We start from the raw sequence: 27,414 nt of genomic DNA, 5'->3' as shown, positions 1-27,414 counted from the left end.
TTGATGCAAATTTACCCAGGGCATTACTTTCATGGGTAAAAGGTCCTGGTCTGAGGTAGGACTTTCCAGATTTCCCTGGGATTGTTAAAAGGACGAGGTTCTGTGCAATGAGTCATGGCACCACCAGCTGCAGTAATGGTGGCAGTGAGTTTCATTTTTATACCATTAATGTTTCACACTAAGTAGTTTTAAGAGGTTTTTAAGTGAGAAAGTAGAACTCAAAATTTGATCTGTGCAGTCAGTTCACCAAGAATGAGCCTACTTTTTAATGTTCCTTCTGAGTTTCCGGAGGAGCAGAGCTCCGCTTATAGGTTGGTCTGGCTGCTAAGCTAAACCAGCCAGGATGTTGGACTAGGAGTTCCCTACCAACTGCTGCCTGATCTCAGCCCGGCAATGTGGGATTTCCCGCTACCTGTTATAGTTACATTGTTGCTGAAAGTGAAGATAAATTGTTTAGTAGGTATGTGATGAATAACTGCGTAGAATATAAAATATTTTTCACTTTCTTTACATCCTGTGATGGTTGGAGCAGGCCTAGTGCTCTAGCCCGTTGGCTTGGGCCGACATCCCTCAGGAGTGGAGTCATCTGGTGGATTAGGAAACCGTCTGCGGTAAGCAGCCACTGTTCGAGCCACCAGCAGCACCTTGGAATGGACTCTGTTTGCGTTTGGACCTTCGATGTCTCTTCCTTGGCTGGTCCAATAACCCTTGCTGCAGTTGGTGTAATCTGACTGCATCCTGCTAATGACAGACAGCTCCACTTTTCTTTCAGTGTTAAACTCAGGAAGGGAGGGGTGCGCATTTCCATGGATGTTAAGGTGTGTTCAAACGTGGTAGGTGGGCGGAGCCAGGCGGAACCAACCTCTTATAGGCTTTCTGTAGGTGTGCTGTGGGCGGTCCCCACGGTTCTGTCCTTCCAACCCATCTTAGTGGACCCTAGACCACAATCTATGGCTCACGGGCTTCAGGCATCCAGGAACCACAGGTTGATGACCACTGCTTTAAACACTGATGCCAGCTTTCTGCAGAGATTAAAGAAAATGGATTAAATACCTTAAATATTTTGGTACCTTTTAAGAGTTTCGGTCACTAGTTCACAGCTCTAAATTAGCCCCACGTCATATTTTCTTTTAACCCAGAGTTCATAAGGAGCTTCAGACATTACAGGTCCTTCTCAAAATATTAGCATATTGTGATAAAGTTCATTATTTTCCATAATGTAATGATGAAAATTTAACATTCATATATTTTAGATTCATTGCACACTAACTGAAATATTTCAGGTCTTTTATTGTCTTAATACGGATGATTTTGGCATACAGCTCATGAAAACCCAAAATTCCTATCTCACAAAATTAGCATATCATTAAAAGGGTCTCTAAACGAGCTATGAACCTAATCATCTGAATCAACGAGTTAACTCTAAACACCTGCAAAAGATTCCTGAGGCCTTTAAAACTCCAAGCCTGGTTCATCACTCAAAACCCCAATCATGGGTAAGACTGCCGACCTGACTGCTGTCCTGAAGGCCACTATTGACACCCTCAAGCAAGAGGGTAAGACACAGAAAGACATTTCTGAACGAATAGGCTGTTCCCAGAGTGCTGTATCAAGGCACCTCAGTGGGAAGTCTGTGGGAAGGAAAAAGTGTGGCAGAAAACGCTGCACAATGAGAAGAGATGACCGGACCCTGAGGAAGATTGTGGAGAAGGGCCGATTCCAGACCTTGGGGGACCTGCGGAAGCAGTGGACTGAGTCTGGAGTAGAAACATCCAGAGCCACCGTGCACAGGCGTGTGCAGGAAATGGGCTACAAGTGCCGCATTCCCCAGGTCAAGCCACTTTTGAAACAGAAACAGCGGCAGAAACGCCTGACCTGGACTAAATAGTCATTGCTGCTTCTGTAACAGACACTGGGAAGATCACTGGATCCCTGTTTCCTCAGAGCCTGCAGTGATTTGCTGTCATGAAGGGTGAGGGTCTTTGTAGGACCAACATGCAAACAGAAGCGGGGGAACCAAAAGGTGAGTTCAATGTTCAATAATAAGAACTGAACTTACAGAACGGAACTCAGGCAGGGTTACAGGTGGGAACACAAAGACATGGAGCAGGGAAGACGACAATATGAACCAATGACGAGAACTAAAAAATAGAGTATAAATATAGAGCTAAGAAGGAGAATGGACCAATGAACCTAGGGAACTAATTAGGAGGAATATGAGACAGCTGGGGACAAGGGAGCCTAAACAATACAGATGTAGAATGACTAATTAACCCCAAAGAGTAGGGAGTACAGGGAGGTAACAGAAAAACATGTCTAACTGAACAGAAAAGGTAAACAATTTAACTAAGCTAGAAGACATAAAAAAGGGGAAACCAGATCTACAAGGAAATAAAACTAAACACATCTAACTCAGGAAGAAACAAAACTAAACAGAGGGAATATAATAACCTGAATGAACAGAGAAGAACCTGGCTGTGCATAAAAAGAAAACAGAACACAAACTCAAAAACCTAACACATGTGGATCGTGACATTTGAAGTATTTCATCAGCAAAACATGGAAAATAAATATGGAGTACCAATCCTGCCATAATTAATAATACATACAGAAATAAATAAATGACTCAATAAAATAATTACTGGGCCAAAAAGTAGCTAGACACATAAATTAGTGCACCATAAAATGCAAACAAATTATAAAAAGATGAGCTTTATAAAAAAATGTATCAATTAGTCAGATATAAATATATGTTTATGTTAATCTTTAAAGTTGAACTAAACCCCAAACTTATTTTTGAAGATAAACTGTATAAATCCTATCTTTATGTCAAAGGGCAATTTCTTGCATTTTCATGTAAACTTGTTTATTTCTGCAATATTTGTCCTAAAACGGTCTTAATCTTGCCCTCTTTGGGTTGAATGGTGGCTACTGCAGTTTAATAATCCTATTGGTTTCAAACGGTACAGCTTCGTACATGTCTACGTCACAGGCCCACATTAGGGTATAAAACTCACTCAGACATACACCCTTGTAGTGAGTCAGGAGTTGGATTTGCTAGCATTGATCATAGCGTTTTATGCTTTATACCTTCGATCATATGCTTTACTTGAGATAGTATAAATCTACATATAAATGTAAACTTTCTGAAAGTTTGTTATTGCTTTCACTTTATCACTGTCCTCCACTGTCTCGGCAGTGGCAACTTCAGGCATTGCTGAGTCAGCGCCTTGAGCCAGTGGCTCAAACTGATAAGCCTCAGGCCTGCTTGGTTCCACAAAGCCTCCTTCAACCTCCAGTGACGAGGGGGCTGAAAAATCCTCCACCTCAAAAGACAAATCCATGGTGAAACTACCTGCTCACTCATCCTCCTGACCACACCCTACTTAACCTCCTCTGCTCATCCCCACACTTGGCCGTGCCCCTCAGTGTCTCTCGGCACTGCCCACTTTGGTGACATTTTTTTTAAAATTTGTCTGGGGCCGGATTTAGGCTTTTACATTAGGTTTAGTTCCACTTTAACTAATGGAGTTTAAACAAAAGTTCAGCGTGGAAAACTCACCATCACCTCCAGCTTTGTCTAATTACTCCTCCATGCGACTCTGCTCCACCAAACAGCGTCAAGTCTGTATTTCTCCCCGGCCAATCATCCTTCAAGGCTCCGCTTTAAAATATCTTCATCCATGGAAGCCTCCGTTTTGCAGCTGAATTTTGACCCTCCTCCACCCCATCTCCACCATTTGGCTTCCAAACTCTTTCCAAATCTCCTCAGGCCTCCACGCCACCACTAGGATTAGATACCAGGGGGGAAGACATCTTTAAATCTAACCCTAAGATGTTCATTCAAGCGCATATCATTCTCAGCATTCAAGTCTTCCACTGTGGTCCGAGCGCCAAAGATATAAACATTAACTAATAAACTTTTCTAATTGCATCCCTGTCTTCTCTTTGTGAGTCTTTCCAGGTTGAATTGTAATTTATCTTTTTGCTGTTACACTTATTTTTTATGTAAACCACCAAATTTCAAATCATACTTCTTTCTTGAGTTCTATATATTTGCTTTGTTTATTTAATACTGGTTAATTATTTGCTGTTTTACTTTTCCTAGCCCTTTTATTTTTTCATATTTATTACCACCCAAATATACTTAAAACATGTTGGGTTTTTTTGCTCGGAAATATAAAATGTTTCCTAAGTATTTCACTGTCCTGTTATTTCTAACTGAGAGAATCCTTCAGTTTGCTAAAGTAGTAAAACTCGCTTTCAAAATAAAAACATGCCTCTGTTACAAACTGCATTCCCAATCTAACCAGAGGAAACATATTTCAAGAACTACAATGTTAAATTTTCATCTTTAAACATTTCTAATGATATTTCTTGAAAGTATTCAGCTATACATTTTTCAGAAATAAAGCCTGGTAAATATGACCAATATTATTCATCATCTTTTTCAAGTGAATTGTCCTTCAAGACTTTTATCCTGCTTAACAAATCAGTTTATCTAAATGTCACTCTATAAGTTTAATCCGGATGAAACTTATGATGTAGTTTTACTTAATAAAGCTACAATTTTCTTTTAACAGCGTTATGATTACACTAAAAGATTAGGAGATATTGCCATATTGGTATTGCTTTAATTTAGAAATCCCACATTAGGTGTGGATAATGTTTCTTTATAAGGAGAGGAATTGGCCTGGGACATCAGACAGATCTATCTATCTATCTATCTATCTATCTATCTATCTATCTATCTATCTATCTATCTATCTATCTATCTATCTATCTATCTATCTATCTATCTATCTATGTATGTATGTATCGGACAGCGTCTGATAAAAGAACTAATAAAACTAGCAACTAATAAAAAACTGACACAATATTTTTATTGTGAAATGCTTTGACGGTTAGTTGTTTATTTACAGTATTTATCATGCTCTGACATAAATGGCAAATGTTAAGTTGATTACAAATGAACTCAAGGGTTTTACACAAAGTTAAGGCCTTAAATATATTAAAATAAAGTGTGCATTTGTAAATCACTGGAAAACTTTCACCTCAGAATGCAGCTGCAAACTGTGATGTCTCATTAACCTTGATAAAGATGGTGACAATGTTTAACTGGTCCATATAATATATGTGCATGGCAAAAGTGCAATGATCATGGATTCTTGTAGATTAGTGATCAACACTCATAATCCAACAGATACACTAATTTGTCAAGAATAATGAAGATCAAATATTTTAGGAAACACATTTTTGATCCATTTATTTAATCCAATACCTGTAATATTCTTTGTCATAATTTAGGTTCAGGAGAGAAGAGGGATTATTTGGCATTTTGGTGTAGCTAAGTTATTAACACTGCAAAACCAGTCGCTGAAAAACAAGTCCGCCGCCTGGAAATTGTAGACCTTTTGACATACTTTAACAAACTAAAACATGACCCTAATGTTAAAGATATTTATGGATACAGCCCATGCACCTAATCATAGCACATAAAACACTCATAATCTAAAACAAAAATAAATGACCAATAATTAAATGTGACTTTGGCAAAAATGACAATTTAATTGTAAATAAGATCATGAAGGATAATAATGAAGATGATCATGAAGGATGCAGTAAAGATTTCCAAAGATGATTCAGGGAAAATTATTCAAACACTGGACTGTTTTGTGAAAAAAAAAAAACTGATCAGAGAATTCCCAAATATCCCTACAGAGTCTACATTAAACCTGGGCAGCTGTTTGCATCTAATCTTCAATCAAAAAAAAAACAAAACACAGAAACCAACACTTTCCATAAGAGGAATGCATAGAAAAAGCCGTTTTATGCTAAATTAGATTAACTTTAATGGTTATTCAGAAGACGCCAAGTGTTATATGCATCTCTGATCACAGCTGCAGGGAAAAACTAAAGCTGAATACAACTAGAATTTTGGGTGCAGTATGAGTTCAGAAAACAAGTCATGGTGTCTGAGAACTTTCTCCTTTAGCATGGCTGATGCCCGGTTACAATAAATATTTGCTCTTCCCTTTTTGTCCACATTTTCCACACAAAACAGTATGTCACAGTTTGTCCAGTAATTGCCCTTTGGGAAACTATTTTTAAATATTAAATAATTTAAATCAGACTGATAAAATCCATTTAAATTGCAAATAGGAGAACAAAAGTCATGTTTCTGAACCTGAGCACAGTGTTAAAATGTGTCACATAGGTATATGCACAGGCCTTTCAGATTTAGGAGTTCAGGACAAGAAAGGTCTTTTGCCAGGAAAACCTCACGACTTGTGATCTGGGATTACCCCAGGTCCCCGTTTTTAACTTCTGCATCAAGAGAGAACAAAGGACTTTAAGAGACCATCAAAGCACAGTTTTGTTAGTGTTTTATTAATTAGATGTTATCATGTGTGCTGCCTTTAACCACTGAACACTACCGCTTCTATTGATCTGATTTGTAAATTGCATTGATGCAAATAAACAGTTTTTATTTCAGATATCAGTAAATGGAGTTTAATCAAACATCTCCATCTGATTTTGAGCTTGGCAACAAGGTGGACATCTCTGGAACCGAAGATACTGACACATTTTTAGTGAATGCATTAGTATACATTTTTAGGTTAACTTACAGACAGACAATTATGTTGACAAACCATCTCAAAGATGTGTAAATAAACCTTAAAATAAATTAACGTTTTTTTGCAGTATAATAATTAACACTGAAAGATTTAGAAAAATCCAGCCTTTAATTTTGGGACATTTATCAATCAGGGAAAAACTCCACTCCATCCATTGTCTTTGCCCGCGTATCCTTGCTGGGTCATAGGGGACGGGGGCTATTTCCAGCGGTCATTGAGTACACCCTGGACAGGTCACCAGTCCATCACAGGGCACACAGGACAAACATCCATGCACACACACACTCATATCATTAGGGAGACCCATTAACCAAACAGTCATGTTTTTGGACTGAGGAAGGAAGCTGGAGTACCCAGAGGGAACCCACGCATGTTCCAGGAGACCATACAATCTCTATGCAAAAAGAGCCCAGGCTGGAATTCGAACTTGGATCTTCTTGCTGCAAGGCAATGGCGCTTACCACTGGGCAGCCCAAGTTAAGAAATGATTGTTTTTAACAAAATCACCAGAGGCACAATCATCCCTGCAGTCAAAAACTTTGTACAACCCTTAGTCCTTTCCAATGAATATTTCACAAGGTTGGAGCATAATCCCTCCGGATCTTCCAGACTCCTGGTTCTTTTCCTATTTACTCTTATCTCTTCAACTAACCTCACAGGTTTTCTGCAGCATTTAGGTCTGAAGGTTTAAAAAGATCATGGAAGAAGGTTGATTTTGTGCCTAGTGAACAATTTCCATATTGTTTTCCCTATGTTCTGGATCATCATTAAATGACGAAAGCTTAGAGGGGAGATTTCTTTTGCTCTTCCCCTAAAATGTGGAATGACTTACCATTGCACACCAGAAAGATACCATCACAGTGTGTTTTTAATTCACTTTGTAAAACTAGTCTCCTTTGCTTTTGACATCATGTGAGATGCTGATTTAAGTTGTTTTAGTTTTTAACCGCATGGCTGATTATATGTGATTTTAAAATATATTTGTATCTCAGTTATTTTACTTGTATTCTATGTTTCAAGTCTGTGTAATGCCATTTGTAATGTTAAAATTGTTTTATGTATTGTTTACAGCTGTAGAGTTCATAAATAAAGGTGGATTGTACAGGATTTATTAGTTTATGGTCTTGTCAGTCCCATGTTGGGCCCTGTGTTCAGGATCATCGTTGAATCACGACCCAATGTTTCATTTTCTGGTAGAAAATTTCCCGGTATTTCAAAATGTCCACGAAACAACACACTCTGATAGTCCCCAGAGCCTTTGAAAGAAATACAAGCCCCAAAAATCATACATCCTCCACCATGCTTAACATGAGGTGAATTTCCAGATAATCATCCTGCGTTTCATGTCAAACCCAACTGGAGTGTTTGTTGGTGAAAGGCTTAATTTCACTCTCCTTTGACAAAAAGTCATAGTTCCAGTTAAAGTTCCAGTTGTGCTAAGCAAACTTCACATTTACTTTTGTGATAGTAGGTCAGATGAGGCTTTTTTTTTTGTCTAAGACCATATTTGTATCCAAAGAGACCAGAAAATCATGGATTACTAATAAACCTTTCTGACCAGTTTTGATCCACTTAAAAAAGTAACTTATAAATTTATAATATGTTTCAGATAAATTAATTTTAAAGATTTTTTTGTCAACAGTGAATATTTTTATTTCATACAATAGAATATTTCATACTATATGATTTTTTTAGTACTCAAATTAATTGTTGGATTTTTCTGTGAGAAATTATGCTGCGTTAATGAAATATGAATTTAATTTAAGGCATTTTACACACCATGGGTGTCAGCGAGGCTGTCTGAATCCGTAGATAATGGAAGACTATTCCTGATGATAATATATGACTTAAGGGGTGTTAATTAAATCAGTGTATAAAAGAAGACAAAGTTATATGTATAACACAAAGCTTATAAAGATTTTCTAAGTAGCTGCCTGGAGCAATACTTGTTTAAGTCCAATAAAAAAAATGAAATCTTGGGCCTTTCAATCTCAGGCCTGAAAGTGCTGAAATCATCTTTGGATGATCCCGTTAATACTTTCTCTTTAGCAAGACAGAGAAGAAGGATACACTGGTCAGATGAGCACCTCTCCCCCAAATGATTTCTGCAATCCATTTCTGAGATAAATGGTCCATCATGGCAGTAAGAGTCCATGATGGGAGGGCAGGAGATGGCTGTGGAGCTCAGATAAGGGAAATCCGAATGGGAATCGTGGGAGAATCTGTCCTGTTCGGTGGGGAATGATGGGACACAACATGTTCCAACATAGCATGTTTCGGCATGTGCTTCATGAGGTACGTCTCCTGGAGAAGATAGAAGGACAACAAATTCACACATTACAGCATCACTTAGATTTAAAAAGGAGACTCTACATTTCATTTCAACTCACTGAGGTGTATGCCCGGCCGCACATGCTGCAGCAGTAGGCCTTGGTGTTCTTGATGGCGTGTGCAGAGAGGTGGATCTGCAGCGAGGCCGAGTCTGAGTAGGCACGGAAACAGTTGGAGCATTTGAAGGGTTTGTCTTTGTTGTGCTGCCTCTGGTGAGACTTTTAAAAAGAAAGCAAATTGATTAGGTGTCAGTTTGTGTGTTAAAGGATACGCTGAAGATAGATCGGTTTTCTGAGTCAGCTGGTTCAACAAACCTACAGCAAGTCAAATAAAATGGAATCCACAACTGTGTTCATGACTTTGACCAGAGGTCAGAAACCTTTACAATCAAGAGAGACATTTTTTGCCCTCGGTCGAGCTAAATAAGTTTTGTCTAAAGCTGCAAAAGCTGCATGACTTTTGAAATTAAGATAGCTTATCAATTTTTTTAATCTATTTTTATAAATACTGACTGTTGTAGAAATGCTAACCAGATATTGCATAAAAGAATGTCAAAACTGCTAAAACTGGACTTTTTAATTACTTTCATACTCAAAACAAGTTCTTTATCATTTTTGGCCCCAGTTTTATTCATTGAGTTACTCTGAAGGGACTAAAGAGTTACATGTGGTGCCAAAGCCGCAGGTTGCAGACCCCTGACTTAAACCCTCTGTTAGCCCAGGCTTTTTATCATTAGCCTATGGGGACACAACAATTTACACAATACCCACAGTTTAACATGGTGGTGGCAGCATCGTGATCTGGGAAGACTTTTTTTCAAATGGAACTAAGGTTTTTGTTCAAAGTAGTCTTGGCAATTCAGGCATATCACCATATAGAGATACTGGCTGTAGAGATGCAATGTAGACCTTTTAAATATAAATATGACTATAAGAAGTGAAATAAAAATGAATTAAGCGTAGCCCCAAATTGACTGCATCATCTGGCGACCTGTTTGCCTGGTAGGCAAATGCAGGGGGGTCCAGCAGGGGGCCTGTGAAGTCCTTTAGATTCTTCAACACCAGATTCTCAAAGGATTTCATGAACACAGAAGTCAGGACAACAGGTCTGTAGTCATTTATCCAAGTTATGGTGCATTTCTAGAGGACTACTATAATGGTGGAGCATTTGAAGAATGACACTTGGGGTTATAATTGCCTGCTTAAGCTGACCACCGAGGCATCTCCAGCTAACTGCACCACCTTAGCCAGCATCTTCCCTCCTATCCCTAGCGCTTAGAAAGTTAACTGTGCAGAACAATATGTATTATTTGTGAACTTGAAAAAACAGGCACTATAGGGTGTGAGTGCATGTGTCAGTTTCATCAATAGAAGATGCCTCAGAACTGACCTTCAGCAAAAGAATGTGTGAGAAACTGATAAGGCGCTGCGCAACAAATGTAAAATGTATATTCCCTGGTATGTGTGTGTTCAATAAAAAAACGTGCAGAGCAGAAGTGTTCCTGACTCTCCCCAGCCGGGTGAATCAGCTTCAACCTCTAGTCCGTGTTTTGCTTTCTTAGACATTTAAGTTTAGTTTTTTCTCAAGCAGAATTAAGATGCTTTAACCAAATAAACGAACATGCAGGAGTTTAGAAGGACAACTCCGACAGAACCCAACATAACTCCAGAGAGTTGTTGAAGATCTGATTTAAAATTGTGGCCAGCGCAGGTTCATAGGCATGAGGGGGAGACATTGTCTGGTCTTGGAGCTTTCATGGTGTTCTAATAATGAAACAACGCATTTACATGTTCCTTTGAGATGTAAAATCCAAGCAGGGGGTCCGAGGAGAGAAGGTTGGTTGGTGCAGGGGCAGCTTTTGGGTCAGAGATAGATGTGGACGACTTGGTGGGAGGTGTGAACGGCTGCTTTTCAAACTTGCAGTAGAAGCTGTTAAGGTAGTCTCCTAGAAGAAGATTCTGCTCAGAGTTTGGTGGTGGTCTCCTGTAGACAGTGATGTTTTTCAGACCATTCCAAACTACTGCTGGATATTTCATTTAATACTAAGTTAAGGTGGAACTAAACCCCATGTAAAAGAATAACTTTCCCCCAGAAAAATTTTGAGGACAAGGGAAAGTGGCAGCTAGCTTAATTTGGTATATTGATACATGGAGAGTGAGCAGAGTGACGCTGGTAGTTTCGCCATGGAAAGATCTTTTTAATTGAAGGATTTTTTCAATCCCCTCATCATTGGAGGTTAACAGGCTTTACTGTGGGTTAAGATAACTGTCAAAAAAACGTATGCGTAGGTGTCTAAAATTGTAAATGTAAGTAAATAAACATGAATAAATTTAGGTTTTGTATTTGTGCCTTGTTGTCAACTTATACATACATACGACATCGGATGTTTGTGAGAATACAAGCTTCGAAGTTACGAATACAAGTAAGGTGCATACAACTTCGCAAGAATACAAGTACAAATCACAAATTTGGAAGTATGAATCTAAAACCTCTGATAAAGCTGTTACACTCCTTACCAGCTGGTGGCGGTTATGCACCTGAAAGTTGTTCGCCAACCCTTATGAAACAAGAAGAAGACGAAGCGGGTCATAGACATGTATATATTATATAGATCTTTATATATGTCTATGGGTCTTGGGCTGTTCCCCTGCAAAGATCTGTCATGTTTTTTTTTTTTTTTTTATGTTGGGTCATGTTCACTTTACACTGACGGATATCAGTAAGCCACCAAACACTGTTTTCCAACACATCGTGTTTAATTATAATCTTTTATTACAGATATAAAAGCATGGAAGCTCACTCCGCTTGAAAGGAAAAATTTGGCTTTCTGAAAAGACAAGTGCAGGCATATTATTCACGTTGTAATGTAAAATATGACTCAATACTGGATTAATGAAATATATTTCTAGGAGCTAATTGTTGATCAGCAATGTCTGTTGTTGTGTTTTTCTAAAATAATCAGCTCTAGCAGATTTATTTACTATTTACTATTATTATTATTTACTTTAAATATTCCTCTATCAAACATACTGTCCCTGTGACGTATGAGAATATATTTCCACTCTTTTAAAAAGAGAAAAAAATATTTTAGGAACATTAAAGGGGAACAAAATATTTCCGCCTGACGCTCACACACTGTAATGTGGACAGGGATTAACCAATCAGTTTATGTTTTGGGTCGTTCATTCCTCACACCATACACAACTATCCTTGTGAATTTGGAGAATTTAGGAGGGGGCAGGAAGACCTTATATTTCATCCATCTGAAATATTCTGTTCCACTCTGTAACTTTGGCAAATAAAGAGCAAATGTCTCCAATTTTATGGCACATATTGTCCGTGATGAGAGGAATAAACAAAGTGAAAAACTTACAACAATTTATTTGTTCCCATGTTATGAGGGCTGAAATATTCTGTTCCCCTCTGTAACTTAAAGAGAGGAATGAACACATTAAAACCCACAAGGACAGATTTATTTATTATTACTTTATTCCCCTTGTGCCAGGAGTGACACTGGACCCGCCTTCTCTTCTTCTTCTTGTTTAATAGAGGTTGGCAAATAACTTTCAGGTGCATATATAATATTTGTATTATATATGTGTATATACCAGCCGCCACAGAAACAGCCTGGGGGAAGAAACAGTGCGCTGTTCACTAAAACCAGCCGCCACACAGACAGTTTCCCCCAGCCTGTTTCTCTGATGAACATTCAATAGAGTACAAAACAACAGCATACAGATGTTGCAAATGCACCATTTTATTATATAGGTGTATATTGTACATTGTAAATATGTATATTCTGTAATACAAAAACAAAACCAAAGAGCAAAGTGTACCGGAGTCAAATTCCTTGTTTGTATGTACGAACTTGGCAATAAAACTATACCGCCACCAGTTGGTAAGGAGTGTAACAGATTCTTCCTTGTAAATTTATGATTTGTACTCGGAAATGAGTGATTCATACTTGTATTGTTGCAAAGTTGTAATTTTGTAACTTTTATTCATAACTTCCATACTTATATTCTCACAGATGATGTGATTTGATGTCACATGTATGTATAAGTTGAAAGAGCACAAATACAAATCTTAAATTTATTCATGTTTATTTACCTACATTTACAAATGTAGACACCTACGCATACATTTTTGGGCAGTTATCTTACCCCATACTTTATGAAGCTCAGTGGGCCTGAGCCTTATCAGTTTGAGCCGCAGGCTCAGTCACTGAGTCGGCGATGCCCGAAGCTGGTGCTGCCACGGCAGTGGAGGTGCAAATTGTCCTCCTGATTCGCTACGGGGGCGTGTCTGAGTGTGATAGTTTTATACCCGAACGTGGGGCTGTGACGTAGCCATACACCAAGCTATACATTTGCAGTTTGAAACAATAGGAAAATTCAACTGTGGGAGCCACCGTTCAACCCAAAACGGCAGCACTAAGATGGTTTTAGGACAAATATTGCCCAATTAAACACGATTAACATGCAATTTAAAAAGTAGCACAGTAAATAAAGATAGCACCCTTAAGGCCAAGTTTATCTGAAAAAAAAGTTGATGTGGGGTTTAGTTCCTCTTTAAGATGAGGGAAGGTGACAAACTCCTAGTAAAGAAGACTATGCTGATATTAGATCAAAAGATGCTTCCACAAAATATTTGTTTATGGGTATGCATACATCTGCAACCAGGCTGCCATAGCATTTTTTATTTAATTATTATTATGAGTAGTATTATGGTTAGCTTTAAGTGAATTTTTAGATACAAGTTACATGTGGGAAAAGTATTAATGGAATTCTAGATTTAGTTTTTTTTTTATTAAGTGGCACTAGTGGCCTTTATTTTGTAAGTTGACCGATGGGAAATGAGGTGAAGAGAGAGAGGGGAAGACATACAGCAAAGGTCAACGAGCTGGGACTCGGACCTGTAATGCTGTGCCGAGGACTGTAGCCTCCGGGCATAGGTTGCGTGCTTTACCCCTGCACCACCGCCACGCCTGATATTCTAGATTTTGAGTTTCACATCAGACGGTGTCCTTGGAAAAATGTTTTGACAGCTACATCACTGTTGTGCAGTTAAACTCTCAGAAGTCAAATCTTACACGAGGAAAGCGAGACTGGTGCAACTATTGTATAGCTGCACTAATATAAAGTAAGCTATTATAGTTACACGGTTGTTGGGAGGAACTTGCTGATGATCCATGCCTGTACACAACAGAGTAAGAATACTATTTCAAATGGGAGCAAAAATCACCAGGCTTATCTAAATGCTTACAGAATTTTTGTATTTCGAATTACAGTTTTGATCACAAGCAGTAATTTGTCACTGTGGTGAATTACAACTAGACTAGGCTCACGACAGCTAGCTTTTAAATACCTCTGTAGGATGCCAGTTTGTTAGGTCTCGTATTACTGCTCAGAGACATTTTGCCTGACTTCCTATTCCTCATTGGATAAAACATAGATACATTTTTACCTTATGAGCTCAAATCTGAGATGAAGACTTTGCAAACACGACTTTCGTATCAGGTGGCTATTCCGTTTTCTAAATGTAATGGTATCACACTTGGGCAACTTTGGGCTGAATTCATGTCTGACTTGCTGCCTTTTCCCCTCACGCATTTTTAAATACGTATTTCTCATTCTCCGCCATGAAATGAATATAAGCATTGGAGCTTCAAGCCCGAACATCATTGAATAAGTAAAGTTGTAATCAGCCAGTTAAAAAATGGTGTCTATTCAGTTATGACACATTTTAGCAAGAAAAACAAAGAACATTTTCTGGAAACAACTCTGCACTGCACAATTCTGTTTGCAAATGAATTTATTTGTTATTCTTAGCTATAACCTGCTCTCTTTTTGCATGTAACACAACAAATGAACCAAAGAGTTGTTTCAAAGTCATTGCTTGAATATGTTGGATCACTTGTTTGCTGAATATTGGACCATTTGCATGTTGCTGGACACTACCAGGCCATCCGGCGTTTTCGGCCATTTTGTTAGGTGAAGATTATTGAATCGGATAGCGGATTGTATCAGGCTGTTGATTTAATAAATGTCACGTAGATAAAGAGAAAGTGTTTGTGTTTATTTTGTGTAAGAGTGATTTGTCAGTCAAAATAAGGTCAAAGTTCCCCACGTTTCAGTAGAAACGGTTGATTAAACAGTGACATCTAGTAATAGTTATCAATTATTACTGAGTATTTAACGGTTGTAATTATGAAGGGCTTTAGGCTACAGTTACAGAACCAGAGGACATCTCTGGTTTCAATTCATAAATAAGGATTTTTGGTTAAGAAATAAATTTTCTCAAATTATGATTTTAAACTATAGTTCTTGATAAATATTAATTAATCATCAATCATAATCCCAACATATATGAATACAAATGAATAAAGTCCAAGTTTATAATTAACTAGAAAACTTTTGAAATTTGACATCTTAAACTCAACCTCCTTGAGGACAGGTTACAAGTTCTGTGTGAGAAATCATAACGATCCTATCAGATAAAACAAGGGCCATTTTTTAAGAAACCTCCAGCTTCATGCTCCCTGTATTTTTCCAGACCATTAACTCTGCTTGTTGGATAAGGCTCAGCTGGTTAGACAGAAGGACAGGTAGAAAACAGCTCATGCTTACCTGCAAATTAGAGAGCTGGGTAAAAGCTTTCTCACATCCTGGGTGGAGGCATTTATAAGGCCGGTCACCTGTGTGGATTCTGAAACACACAAAACACAAAAAACAAGTTGGACAAAAGGCTAAAAACAGCCTCAAATATTAAGTGATAAACAGACCCAGGAAAGGAGTTTCCTATTTTGCTTTTGAAAAATACAAAACTACAAAAAATATTATTTGTTTCCTCTAAAACAACCAAAAACTTAATCGAACCCACTGCAGAATTTAATTGAGATCATTTCTTGGCTCTTGTATGTTGCATCAACACCTGTTTACAATAAATAAGTACACCCCCACTGAAATGCTTCATTGAGACTTATGAGCTCCTTTTCCTAGTTATGATGACCAACAGACTATTTTACTGTGACTTTGTACTTTGCCCCTTGTGATTTATTTTAGAAAACTCAACACTTCACAGAAGAAGTACAATAAATACAAGAGATATATTTTAGAAGATATCAGCACAGTATGGATGATTAATATAACAACCTTAACACACTGAATTACATTACAGTACAATCTTTACAAAGTCAAAAAAGTTAATTGCAGTAAAAGATATGTACAGTTATGCTCATAAGTTTACAGAATTTCAGACTTTTAGGCAACTTATCACTTCCAAAATACATCCCATGTGCAGCTTCCGAGCTGGTGAGTGCAATACTCAATTCAGTACTTTCTGATAATTTGTTGCATGCATCCTGGCTTTAGTTTTGAGCAGCTTGTGGCTCACACATCCCTAGAACATGAGTGAGATCTGTCTTTCACTTATCCGCTCTCCTCTTTTTTAAGCAGATGCTGCAGAACCAATCGATACTGTCAGGCACAAGGACCGGACAGCAAAGTATGAAGAAAACGGCGGGATTTTACAACTTTTGGATTGTGAAATGGAATTTTAAGAAATTTTCTAGTCAGATTATAAAGGAAAACATTACTACACTTATAAAACTAAAGTAGCTTCACAGTAAGGTTGAGTTTGAACACACCTATTTATTCAGACTGCTATAGTCATGTTGCAAATGTAAATATAGTTAGTTTACCTGCGCTATTAATAAAACTAAATCATAAAGTTTTGCCTTACTGACTAAACTTTAGCTCATGCAAACTAAAAATATGATCAAACCAGGGCTGCACAATATCAGGAAAACATGAAATTGTTATACTATTACTGAATATTGCAATAACGATACTGATTAGAATTAACCCACTCTTTGGGGATTCCTCTTTCAGTCATGATACCCTGACCACTCTTTATGAGCTTGGGCATCGAGGGCAGTGGATGACCACCCAAGAGGCCAGATATATGCTATTGCCATCCAGAGCTTGCATGCATTGCACTTGAAATATAACATATTGTGCAGGTCTAGCTCCAGCTGTTGCAGATGAACTGTATCTATGCGAGAGGTCAGACCTGGTGTGCTGCTGCAGGTGGGAGAGCTGTCGGAAGCATCTTTCACAGTAGGAGCAGCGGTACGGCTTGAGGCCCAGATGTATGCGCAGATGCTGGGCCAGGTACGAGGAGTTCGCAAAGGTCTTGGTGCAGTGAGGACACTTGTGGGCTTTCGCCTCTGTGTGTGTTTTGGAGTGAATTTGCATGTCCGACTTGGAGAAGAAGGTCAGAGGACAAACTTTACACCTGGAAAAGGGAAATAGTGGACATGCATCAGGAAAGATGCATACAGAAGTAATTAAATCAATAATAAGGCCCCTTTTAGTTAATATTTTTTATTTAGGAGCGACAACAAACAAGTGGAATGAACGATATTTGAATATTTAGGGTGTGGTGATGAACTTCCAACACTAATCCAGATGGCAACTTATTTTTTTTACTATAAAAATACTTGAAGGTACTAAATTATGTAGAGGAAACTGGTTTTAAAAGTCAATAAAGGAATTAACCTGACAAACACATAGCTGCATCTCAAATCAGACTATGATATTAAAAAAAAAGGAAATAAATTCAGAAAGTGAAACTAATACTATTTAGATGCAAGAAATGCAAAGTGATACTTTTAAAGTGCCTGTGACACACTTTTCCCACAATGCAGAAATTGAAAGAAAACATCTTCATATTGAAGAAATTTGGCAGTAATTGACATTATATTAGGCTTAAAAACACGATAACAGACAATTGTGAAACAAAATAAGCATATTTCGATGATTTTGCAAGTCCAAAATAGTGCCTCCGGTCATTCATTGTGTGAGAGTCAATGATAAACAGTTCAGGTAGAAGCTAAGTTGCGTAAAAAAACAGCGTTAATGTGGTGAAACGGTCCATTGCCGGTGGTGGCAGAAATACTACGACAGCAGCCGTACTATTTTCCTGAAGGGAAGAGGATCAGAGCTGTCAGGATCAGAGCTGGAAAACTGACGAGGAACAGATGGGCTGGTCCCACCAAGCACAGCCAGTGGTGATTGGAGGACTTCTGGGCAAACTCCTTAAAACAAGAAACCTCTGAATTCACAAGAAAAATGATGTCAGAGGTCAGGTATCTCCAGATGAAGGAGAATGATGAAGCAGAGTCTATAGCCACACTGTTCAGAGCATCTGATGGGAAAAGATCGCCAAAGGTTGTTGCTGCTGATCAAGCCTCAGCAGGTAAGAACACTTGTCACAAAAGTACATTTAGATATCTGCAGTTATTGTTAATAATTAAAAATCTGAGATCATTATTTTACTAATAATAATAATATGAAGTTATTATTATTAAAATAAGATAAATAACAAGCGCATAAAATACACTTCAATAAATGTTTCTCCAAAGTTTCTAATATAAAGTTTAAAAAAATGATACACCAGGTACTGTCTTCAGATCTTGAATCATCCCTTGTGTCTGCTGCTGCTACTGCTCCATGCTGCTCACTTCGCCTCCGGTTGTCTCACTCAGCGCCGCATATATACTGTAACCCTAGATTTAGACCCTGTCCAAATACCCACACTATACCCTACGCCCCTCTAAGTGCGTACTGCATGTATGGGTTGGGAGCGGGGGGGGATACATTACAAGACCATTAAATATGATGTTACTCTGCTGGCAGATGAAAATAAATAAAAAAACATGAACAAGTTATTTGTGCATGATATTTTTGTAAATCAGAGCTTAAATTGACTGCATCAGACTGTTTTACACACTTGTCTTGACCTCAGTCTCAAACTTCTCAATAATCCCTCCAGGCTGTATGTATTAGCTTGCTGATGTTAAATAAAACTGCAAAATTAATCTTCATGAAATCTTTATTCAATACATTTTGATTGAAAATGTATTCATTGTATTTTTTCAATCTTTTTAAGTGCATCTGTGAGTTTTGTGGGACAAATATTCTGACAATCCTATTTTTAGTGATACTCTGTTGCCAGTCACTATAATACAACAGCTGCATTCAACTTTACTCTGAGCTCCTAACTATCTGAAAACCCAAAGAATCGAAGCTGCATTGTCAGCATTACATTTTCATTCTTAGTTTGAAACAAAAATGAAAAAAATAAAAGTGTGTTTTCTCACCTGTAAGTTTTTCCTTCTTTTGCAGTAATGGTGACGCAGGACTGATCAGAGGCCAGGATCGGGTATGGCACCACCAAAAGTGACGACCCGTTCTCTGCCTTGATCTTCTTGCGCCCTCGTTCCTGCTTTGGAGGAGGACCGAGGAGTCCAACAAAACCCCCGTTGGTTTTCCCTGGCTCGATCCCGTGGCTGCCAGCTAATCCTGAGATGAGGTGAGGGGTAGGGGCTCCACCTAGTCGACTGTGGCTGCTTGAGGTGGGTGTTGTGGGGGTTATGATCTCTGAAGTGCTGAGGTTCCCGGTTCTGGATGCCAATGCAACACCTGACAGGCACAACAAGGAAGATGACAACATTACTGAAATAAGATCATTATTCAAAGTTGTTATGCTGAAAGATTCTCCCTTTATTAAGGCTTACTTGTCTTAAGGTCTTTATTATTTAAGCCTACACTTTACAGTTACACACAATAACTGGGCAGAAAATTACTAAGCAAGGAGTCCAGAGCCCAAAAGAAACTTCACAAATTTTTACATTTTGTTAACACATTTATTTTATTTTGCAATCAGGTTACACCAACACAAATTTTGGACAAAGAATGAATTATACTATCAAATACTGTGGTTCAAAATTAGAAAGTCTGCAATAAAATCATAGATGTGTTTTGATTTATGAAAAGACCAGACCAGGGTCCTACATGTTTTTTATCTGAAAAGTCCATACTTTTCCAGACTCAGCTTTACAGAGTCCCTGTTCCTTTCTGTTCCAGAAAATACAAAATACTGTAGTTGACTGTAAATTAGGGCGTGCACCAATTGCAGTTTTCTGGCCGATCGCTGATTACTAATCTTTAAAAAGCCTGACCTGCCGATTCCGATTTTGGCTGATACTGATTACTTTTTTATACCTGACACTGTCAGGTGTTATTAGGTATGCCACAATACACCTTCAATGTTCCAATTTTATTTTATTTTTGTCAATCTAGAATTGCGCCGCTCAAGGTGGCAGCAGGTTGGAGTAGCTCTGTTACTTTTGATTCAGATTTATTCTTTTTTGGGAACTATTCCTCTTGTGGTGGATACAGTTGATTTTTTTTGGACGACTGTCCACTCCGGTGTCGGATGCTTGGAGGATTTTTCCTAATACTTTCTATTTTTGGACATTTGTTATGTTACATTGCCATGGCAACGGGGTCGTTTCTTACAACCGGGAGCAGCTGATTAATATCTCAAAAGCTCAAATAATACTTCAACTACAACCCCAAATCCCTGATGAGTTGAAAAGGAGACGCCGTGGATGCAGAGCAGGAGCTAAGAGAAGAGAGAGAAGGAGGAAGTTCAAACCATCTCTTCCGTCGATTATGATGGGCAATGTGAGATCGTTGGGAAACAAGTTGGATGAACTCCAAGCCCTACAAAGGACCCAGCCAGAGTACCGGGCATGCATTATTATGTGTTTTACTGAGACATGGCTGCAGGATCATATCCCTGACTCCAGCGTCTCTCTGCCGGGCTTTTTAACCATACGAGCAGACTGAGATTTAAAGAGGAGCGGCAAATGTAAAGGAGGTGGACTGGCAGTACTTGTGAACAACAGATGGTGTAATCCAGGACATGTAACTGTGAAGTGTCATCTCTGCAGTCCAGATATTAAACTGTTGGCAGTAAGTTTTCGTCCATATTATTTACCCAGAGAGTTTACCAGTGTTATTTTGGCAACAGTTTACATTCCACCTTCCGCTGTTGCCGACACTGCATGTGATGCCATCAGCTCAGTTGTTGCTAAGCTACAGACACAAAACCCCAATGCTTTTGTGGCAATTTCTGGTGATTTTAACCATGCTTCACTCTCTGCTACACTTCCAACATTTCAACAGTTTGTCAGCTGCTCTACCAGAGAAAACAAAACATTGGATTTGTTTTATGCAAATGTCAAGGACTCATACATCTCTACAGCAAGACCTCCTCTAAGCAAATCAGATCACAATCTTGTTTTCCTCAGCTCGAAATATAAGCCCCTTGTTCAGAGGCAACTTGTAATAAAGAGGACTGTGAGAAAATGGTCACAGGAAGCTGAAGAAGCTCTGCAAGGTTGCTTTGAGGCTACAGACTGGGACGCACTGTGTCAGCCACATGGAGAGGACATCAATGCCATGACTGAGTGTGTAACCGACTATATAAACTTCTGTGTAGATAACATCATCCCCACCAGAACCGTGAGATGCTTCCCCAATAACAAACCTTGGATCACCAGTGACCTGAAGGACCTGCTCAACAAGAAAAAAAGAGCCTTCAGAGAGGGAGACAGAGAATTATTGAGGATTATACAGAAGCAACTTAAAGTCAAGATAAGAGACAGCAAGGAGGTGTACAAGAAGAAGCTGGAGAGCAAGCTCCAGCAAAACAATATCAGAGATGTGTGGACAGGGATGAAGAAGATCACAGGCTTCAAGCAGAAGGATGATCAGACCGATGGAGGTCTGGACAGAGCCAATGAACTGAACACATTCTTCAATAGGTTCAGTTCAGAAACAAGCTTCGCATCCTCCTCTCCTGCTCACAGCCAAACAGACATTCCACCCTCCTTTGACCCACAGCACCCACAGCTGTCCAGTAACACCTCACATTTTTTATCTTCCACCTCAGCCCTAGACCCTTCTACATGTTTGCCATCAACCATATCAGAAGATGCTGATGCTTCCTTTGCTTCCCCCTTCCACCTGTGTGTCTCAAGAAGTCAAGTGAAGATGCAACTGGAGAGACTGAATTGGAATAAGGCTGCAGGTCCAGATCATGTCAGCCCTAGAGTCCTGAAGGGCAGAGCAGCTCTGGATTCTGCAGCACCTCTTCAACCTTAGCCTGGCCCAGAAGAAGGTTCCAGGGTTGTGGAAGACCTCCTGTCTTGTTCCGGTACCAAAGAAAACTCACCCATCAGTCCTCAATGACTATAGACCTGTTACCCTGACTTCCCACATCATGAAGGTCCTAGAGAGAGACTCCTGTTGGCCCACCTGAGTAAGCAAACAGTAAACCATCAGGATCCCCTTCAGTTTGCTTATCGCTGTGGAGTTGAAGTTGAAGATGCCATCATACACCTGCTTCAACAAACCCACTGTCATCTGGACAAAGCCAGCAGCACGTTGAGGATCATGTACTTTGATTTCTCCAGTGCATTTAATACAATCCAACCTGATTTGCTTTGTCAGAAACTCCAGAAGACTCAGGTGGAGGCCTCAACAATCCCCTGGATCAAAGACTACCTGACAAACAGACCACAGTTGGTGAGACTGAAGGGTTGTGAGTCTAACCAGGTAGTCAGCAGCACAGGAGCACCACAGGGGACTGTACTCTCACCATTCCTTTTCACTCTGTACACCTCAGACTTCCAGTACAAGACAGACTCCTGTCATCTGCAGAAATACTCGGATGATTCTGCAGTCGTGGGGTGGATCAGAGATGGACAAGAAGCTAAGTACAGGAAGGTGGTGGACCACTTTGTGGCATGGTGTGGAAACAATCACCTCATCTTGAACGTGACTAAAACAAAGGAGATGATTGTAGATTTTAAGAGAAACAGGAATAAGTCAAAAACTATTTCTATCATGGGAGAAGAAGTGGAGGTGGTGGAGGAGTATAAATACCTCGGTGTTCACCTGGACAACAGACTAGAGTGGAGATGCAATTGTGAAGCCATCTACAAGAAGGGACAGACCAGACTGTACTTCTTGAGGAAGCTTAGATCCTTTGGTGTTTGCAGCAAGATGCTGCAGATCTTCTATAAGTCTGTTGTGGAAAGTGTGATCTCTTCTACCATCATCTGCTGGGGAAGCAGCATCAGAGCCAGGGACTTAAAAAAGCTCAACAAGCTGATAAAGAAGGCTGGTTCTGTTCTGGGGACTCCTCTGGAACCTCTGGAGATCATTGTGGAAAGACAGATTCTTCATAAAATGAAGAACATTATGGAGAACCCTGAGCATCCTCTTCATGAGACTGTCCTACAACAACAGAGTGTCTTCAGTCAGAGGCTTCTTCAGATCTGCTGTAAGCCGGAGCGCTACAGGAGATCCTTCCTGCCCACAGCCATCAGCATCTACAACGGCTCTTTGAGGAAACCTTCATAATATGAGCTACAACAACATTTAATTTCCCTTTGGGATTATTAAAGTATTTTTGAATTGAATTGAATTGAATTGAAACAACACAAACCTGTTCTAACTGCACATGAGGCAGTGCTCTCAAATATAAATGAAACAGTTAGAGCATTGCAGTTCGTTTAGTCAGAGTACAGGACAGAAGGATGGGCTTGACAAAGCAAGGAAAGAAGAAAGGATACACACAAGAAGGTAAGAAATGAAGGAAAGACAACAAAGTATATGAGGAAGGATATAAGAAAAAAGCAAGGACACAAGAAGGGAGGACACATGTTTAAGACACAGAGAGCAAAAAAGGCTGGAAAAACAAAAAACTCTTATTTGCTTTTTCCATACTTCTCCAGACCTGGAAAATACTATACATATTATACAAATTCTATACATTTCTACATTTTTCCAGACTGCATAGGAACCCTGTAAGACTTAGATCAGTCAGATTAACCTGAACACGCCTGGTTTAATCTACAGTTAATTAAGAATGGATATTTATGAACGGTTCTTACAAAACAGGGATGTTTACCAAGAGATCACATGTCACCAATACTGTAAATAAAAGCAAGTCAAGAAGAACAAGAAAAATTAAATGTGGAGAGGTTATCTAATGGTAATCAACACACATCCTGTGGAAGTGAGAGACATAAAAAGTTAGTTTTTTTCTGTTTGCACCGCATACTGGGCCTTGTTTGCTCACCTGAGACATGGTTTGTTCTGGAGGGATGGTCTATGAGCTGACGTAGGTGCCAGTCCTCCCAAAGCCCCCGGGTTTTCAGAGCTGCCTTGTCATCCAAATTCAAGTTCACATCTCCCAGAATACGACCTAGTTAAGAACAAAAACATACATCTGACTATCCATACCTAAATGTGTGTGTCGGTGTGTCTTATTCTTATAATTTTGACTCATTTTAACTCCTGTCTGTGGAGGCAGCTGGAGTACCTGTGACAGAGCTCGAGGCAGGGCGGGCATGCAGGGCTATATCAGGCTGAGAGGGGCTTGGACTGTGCAGCCCTGACCCCTGCTGAGCTTTGGACATCCCATGTTGGCTGCCATCGGCCTGGCAGGAGGGAGACAGCAGAGGCTGCTGGGAGGCGGCCGAAGCAGCGGGTAGTTGTGGTGGCCGGATCTTCTCCGCCATGAGCTGCTCCTTGATTTTATTGATCAAGACTAGGTTATCCAGCTGACAGCCAGAAACCAACATTAGTGACAGGAGAACAGCCATCATCAGTTCAGTCAGTGACACTTTATGGGGCAATGGTTCCCTCTATTGGTTAATATCTGACACTGCAGCCACGGCTCGAGATGTTGAAGGAATGCCTGGTTAGTTTTATTCTTTTTGTTTGAGACCTCTTAATACAAAGAAACACCTACTTTTGAATTTGTCCATAAGAGGCACATTTTTATATACTTTTAAAGACTTTTAGAACATAGAAGAGATAAAAGTGTCTTTTATTTTTCTTGAATAAAATGAATCTAGAGAAGATCCCTTGAGGACTGGATTAAGTTTGCAACCAATGACTCTTTGAGAAATACATTTGAACTTTTATCATTCAACTTTTTCAACCAAAGTCAGGTCTGTCATTTGTGAAAGGGGAACTTTTATGTGATTATAGCACGAGCCGAATGAGATCCAATAAATTTGCTGTTTAGGTTGAGCTTCAAAATGGAAAAACAAAAAAAAACAGGATGAGGCCAAACAAATGGATTTGGGAAATTATTTTAATATGCATTCAATTAACAAAAATCAACCAAACAGAAATTTCAGACTTTTAACCTTTAAGAGGTCAGAATCTGTCTAAGGGTAGTCATTATGAACTACTTTGTTCTTACTGATGCTGATTCCAGTGCAATGACCACAAGACAGCATCAGTGAGAGAAGGGCTTAAAAAACAGAAAACATCTTCAAAGGCCACAGATCCTCCCATCCCACAAATGTGTCCTGCTAGACTTTAAAATGTAGAAGAAAGTGTCATTTAAAAAATATTCTAAATGAACCTGATAACCTCCAATGATATATGAAGATCCCACTGGAGATGTTTTCCAAGCACCACAGATCACGATCTAAAGAGCTTTTTCCTTTAGTGGAGCTTCTTGCTGGACTGATATGTCAATGCTAGAAATGCTGTTTAGGTGAGTATCCATCTTGACTGAAGGTCCTCATTTGTGTGCTGCTGACTTTTAACAAGACAACATTGCACTTTACAAAACTCTTCTGAGAAAGGCCTTCTTCCAATAGTTTCCCATCTTTAGGACCATTCTGCATGTTACCCCAATTTTAAATGCCACTAAAAGCCTTTAGGGGTGAATGGGATTGGAGGTTTCAGAAAAAACGAAATTAGTCCCAGATTGTTGATGCCCTTTATGAAGCCATCTCCACCACTTTAAGCAAGATTCACACCAGCCTATTGCAAACAGGCCACTCAAGCATACTACATTTTTGAAGTGATCAACATGAGTGGTGGGGCTACTCACTACTGAGATTTACTTTTGATCAACTGATCCTTTCTGAGTTTAAAGTTCATTTTCCACAATTTGACTACCGGTACTCTGTTTCTTCCTCCTGTTTCTTCTTTGCATTTTGAAGCACAACTTACAACGTAGTTATTATCCCCCAGCGTGGAAGGAAATACCCTTCTCCACTCTAACTTGTAATACCTGTAGCTTTTAATGATTTTAAGATTTTTATTAGAAGTATATCATGCTTTTTAAAGAGTAAAATGCTTACTAATCAATCGAGTTATTTTGTTAATTAATCTTGTGAAATTGTCTTAAGAGGATCTCAAGACCCTAAACTTGTTGATTTGTGACCCCAAATAGTCCCCTGACCAACTTTGGAAACCATGTCTGGAGAAGGCCCTTGTCGCTAGGTACAGACGACCTTTACATCACATAGGCTGAGTGGACAGTGGAGTGAATTAAACCTAAACCAGTCGAAATTGGACAAAACTGTTTGATTTTGCCACAAGCTGCCAATTAGCATAAAGATTATTGAATCCTGTGCTTTTCCAGGTCTCTCAGTTGTTTAACTCAGGGGACTCACTATCAGCTGATCTTACAGAATGATACAGCTACACCCCATGCATTCTGTATTAGTTTAGCTAAGAAATCCAAACAACTGTCTACTGTAAACATGGGGAAGTTGTGTCCTACGGATATGACATTTTCCAGTTTGAGTTGTTTTAAATTTCTAAACTCAGCTAAAACATAGGGGTGACCCATGTGAAAAGCTGTTAGCCTACTCTCACACTGAGGACTTCTTAATTTTTCTACAAACACCTTGAAATAAGAAATCTCCCTTCTACAGGTATGGGAACAACTAAAAATCTCAATGGAAAATATGCAAACTATCTCTCTAAACTAAGGAAGGTCAAATCCTTTATCACATAAAACTATTATTCACCATCATTAGAAGTGTTATCTTTACAGCGCAAGCTAGGAAGATGTGACGTGTTTTGGTCTTTCACAATGGAAAATATAATTTTTTTAACTTTGGGACTCAGAGTCATTTGTTTTAAACTAAAATCAAGCCAAACTAAGATGAGCTAGTTGGTAAAAGCCAGAGAAATGGATAGCAAGCTTCTCAATTGCTATTTGATTATATTTTGGTCAAAATTATCTGTTTATAATAATAAGCATTGCTATATCCCTATAATTATCAGACGTTAGTATCAGAAACTCTATTGTTTCTGATAAAATTTACGGTCATCATAAGTACACACAGAGCTGGACAGCATGTTTACATTTTTTTTTCACTAAACTCTCTAAAAGACTAACAAGTTTTTAACTGTGAAGAGTGAATCTCACCTGGCCAGGCATAGAAGGAGGAGGAGGCCAAAAGTAGGGATTGTTAAAACGTGGTTCAGCCATCCTAAACGAAATACACAGAGGATTATAAAAAGGGCAACATCAGATATAGTCCCTCTGTAAAGTGTTAACCAGGAAACATCATGCAAGTTTTGGAGCCACCGCTGTCAGGCAATGATTTCTAAGTGTTTGGGCTTGCTATGTGTTAAATGGTGTGTGTTTTCCGTTAGGTACGTCTTGTTTGATGACTCCTGCTTATTCGGATGTTCCTTTAACTCAGTGACCTGTATACTTCTGTGTGGCTCTGTTGTTAATGTGGTTAAAAACCGTGTCA

At 39.1% G+C, this 27,414-nt stretch overlaps 1 protein-coding gene across 5 annotated transcripts in view; it reads right to left on the bottom strand.

Annotated features, from left to right (window-relative positions):
* Positions 1-4,890: 4,890 nt before the first annotated feature.
* Positions 4,891-27,414, bottom strand: part of znf362a (zinc finger protein 362a) — a 49,783-nt gene continuing 27,259 nt past the window's right edge. For 3 of the 5 annotated variants that reach the window (XM_047347772.1, XM_047347773.1, XM_047347774.1), the window contains 8 exons: positions 27,081-27,144; positions 24,216-24,456; positions 23,973-24,098; positions 19,135-19,456; positions 17,043-17,267; positions 15,599-15,677; positions 9,029-9,187; positions 4,891-8,942 (listed from right to left, as the gene is read on the bottom strand). In XM_047347772.1, the coding sequence (XP_047203728.1) occupies positions 8,823-8,942; positions 9,029-9,187; positions 15,599-15,677; positions 17,043-17,267; positions 19,135-19,456; positions 23,973-24,098; positions 24,216-24,456; positions 27,081-27,144 (1,336 nt within the window). In that variant the 3' untranslated portion in view covers positions 4,891-8,822. The remainder of the gene's footprint in view (positions 8,943-9,028; positions 9,188-15,598; positions 15,678-17,042; positions 17,268-19,134; positions 19,457-23,972; positions 24,099-24,215; positions 24,457-27,080; positions 27,145-27,414) is intronic. The other 2 variants (XR_007035435.1, XM_047347775.1) reach the window with 2 other exon arrangements.

This window comes from Girardinichthys multiradiatus, chromosome 20 (genome assembly GCF_021462225.1).
Source record: "Girardinichthys multiradiatus isolate DD_20200921_A chromosome 20, DD_fGirMul_XY1, whole genome shotgun sequence".
Lineage (NCBI taxonomy): Eukaryota > Metazoa > Chordata > Actinopteri > Cyprinodontiformes > Goodeidae > Girardinichthys > Girardinichthys multiradiatus.
Note: the sequence above shows the minus strand (reverse complement) of the source record. Positions and strands in the feature narration are given on the sequence as shown.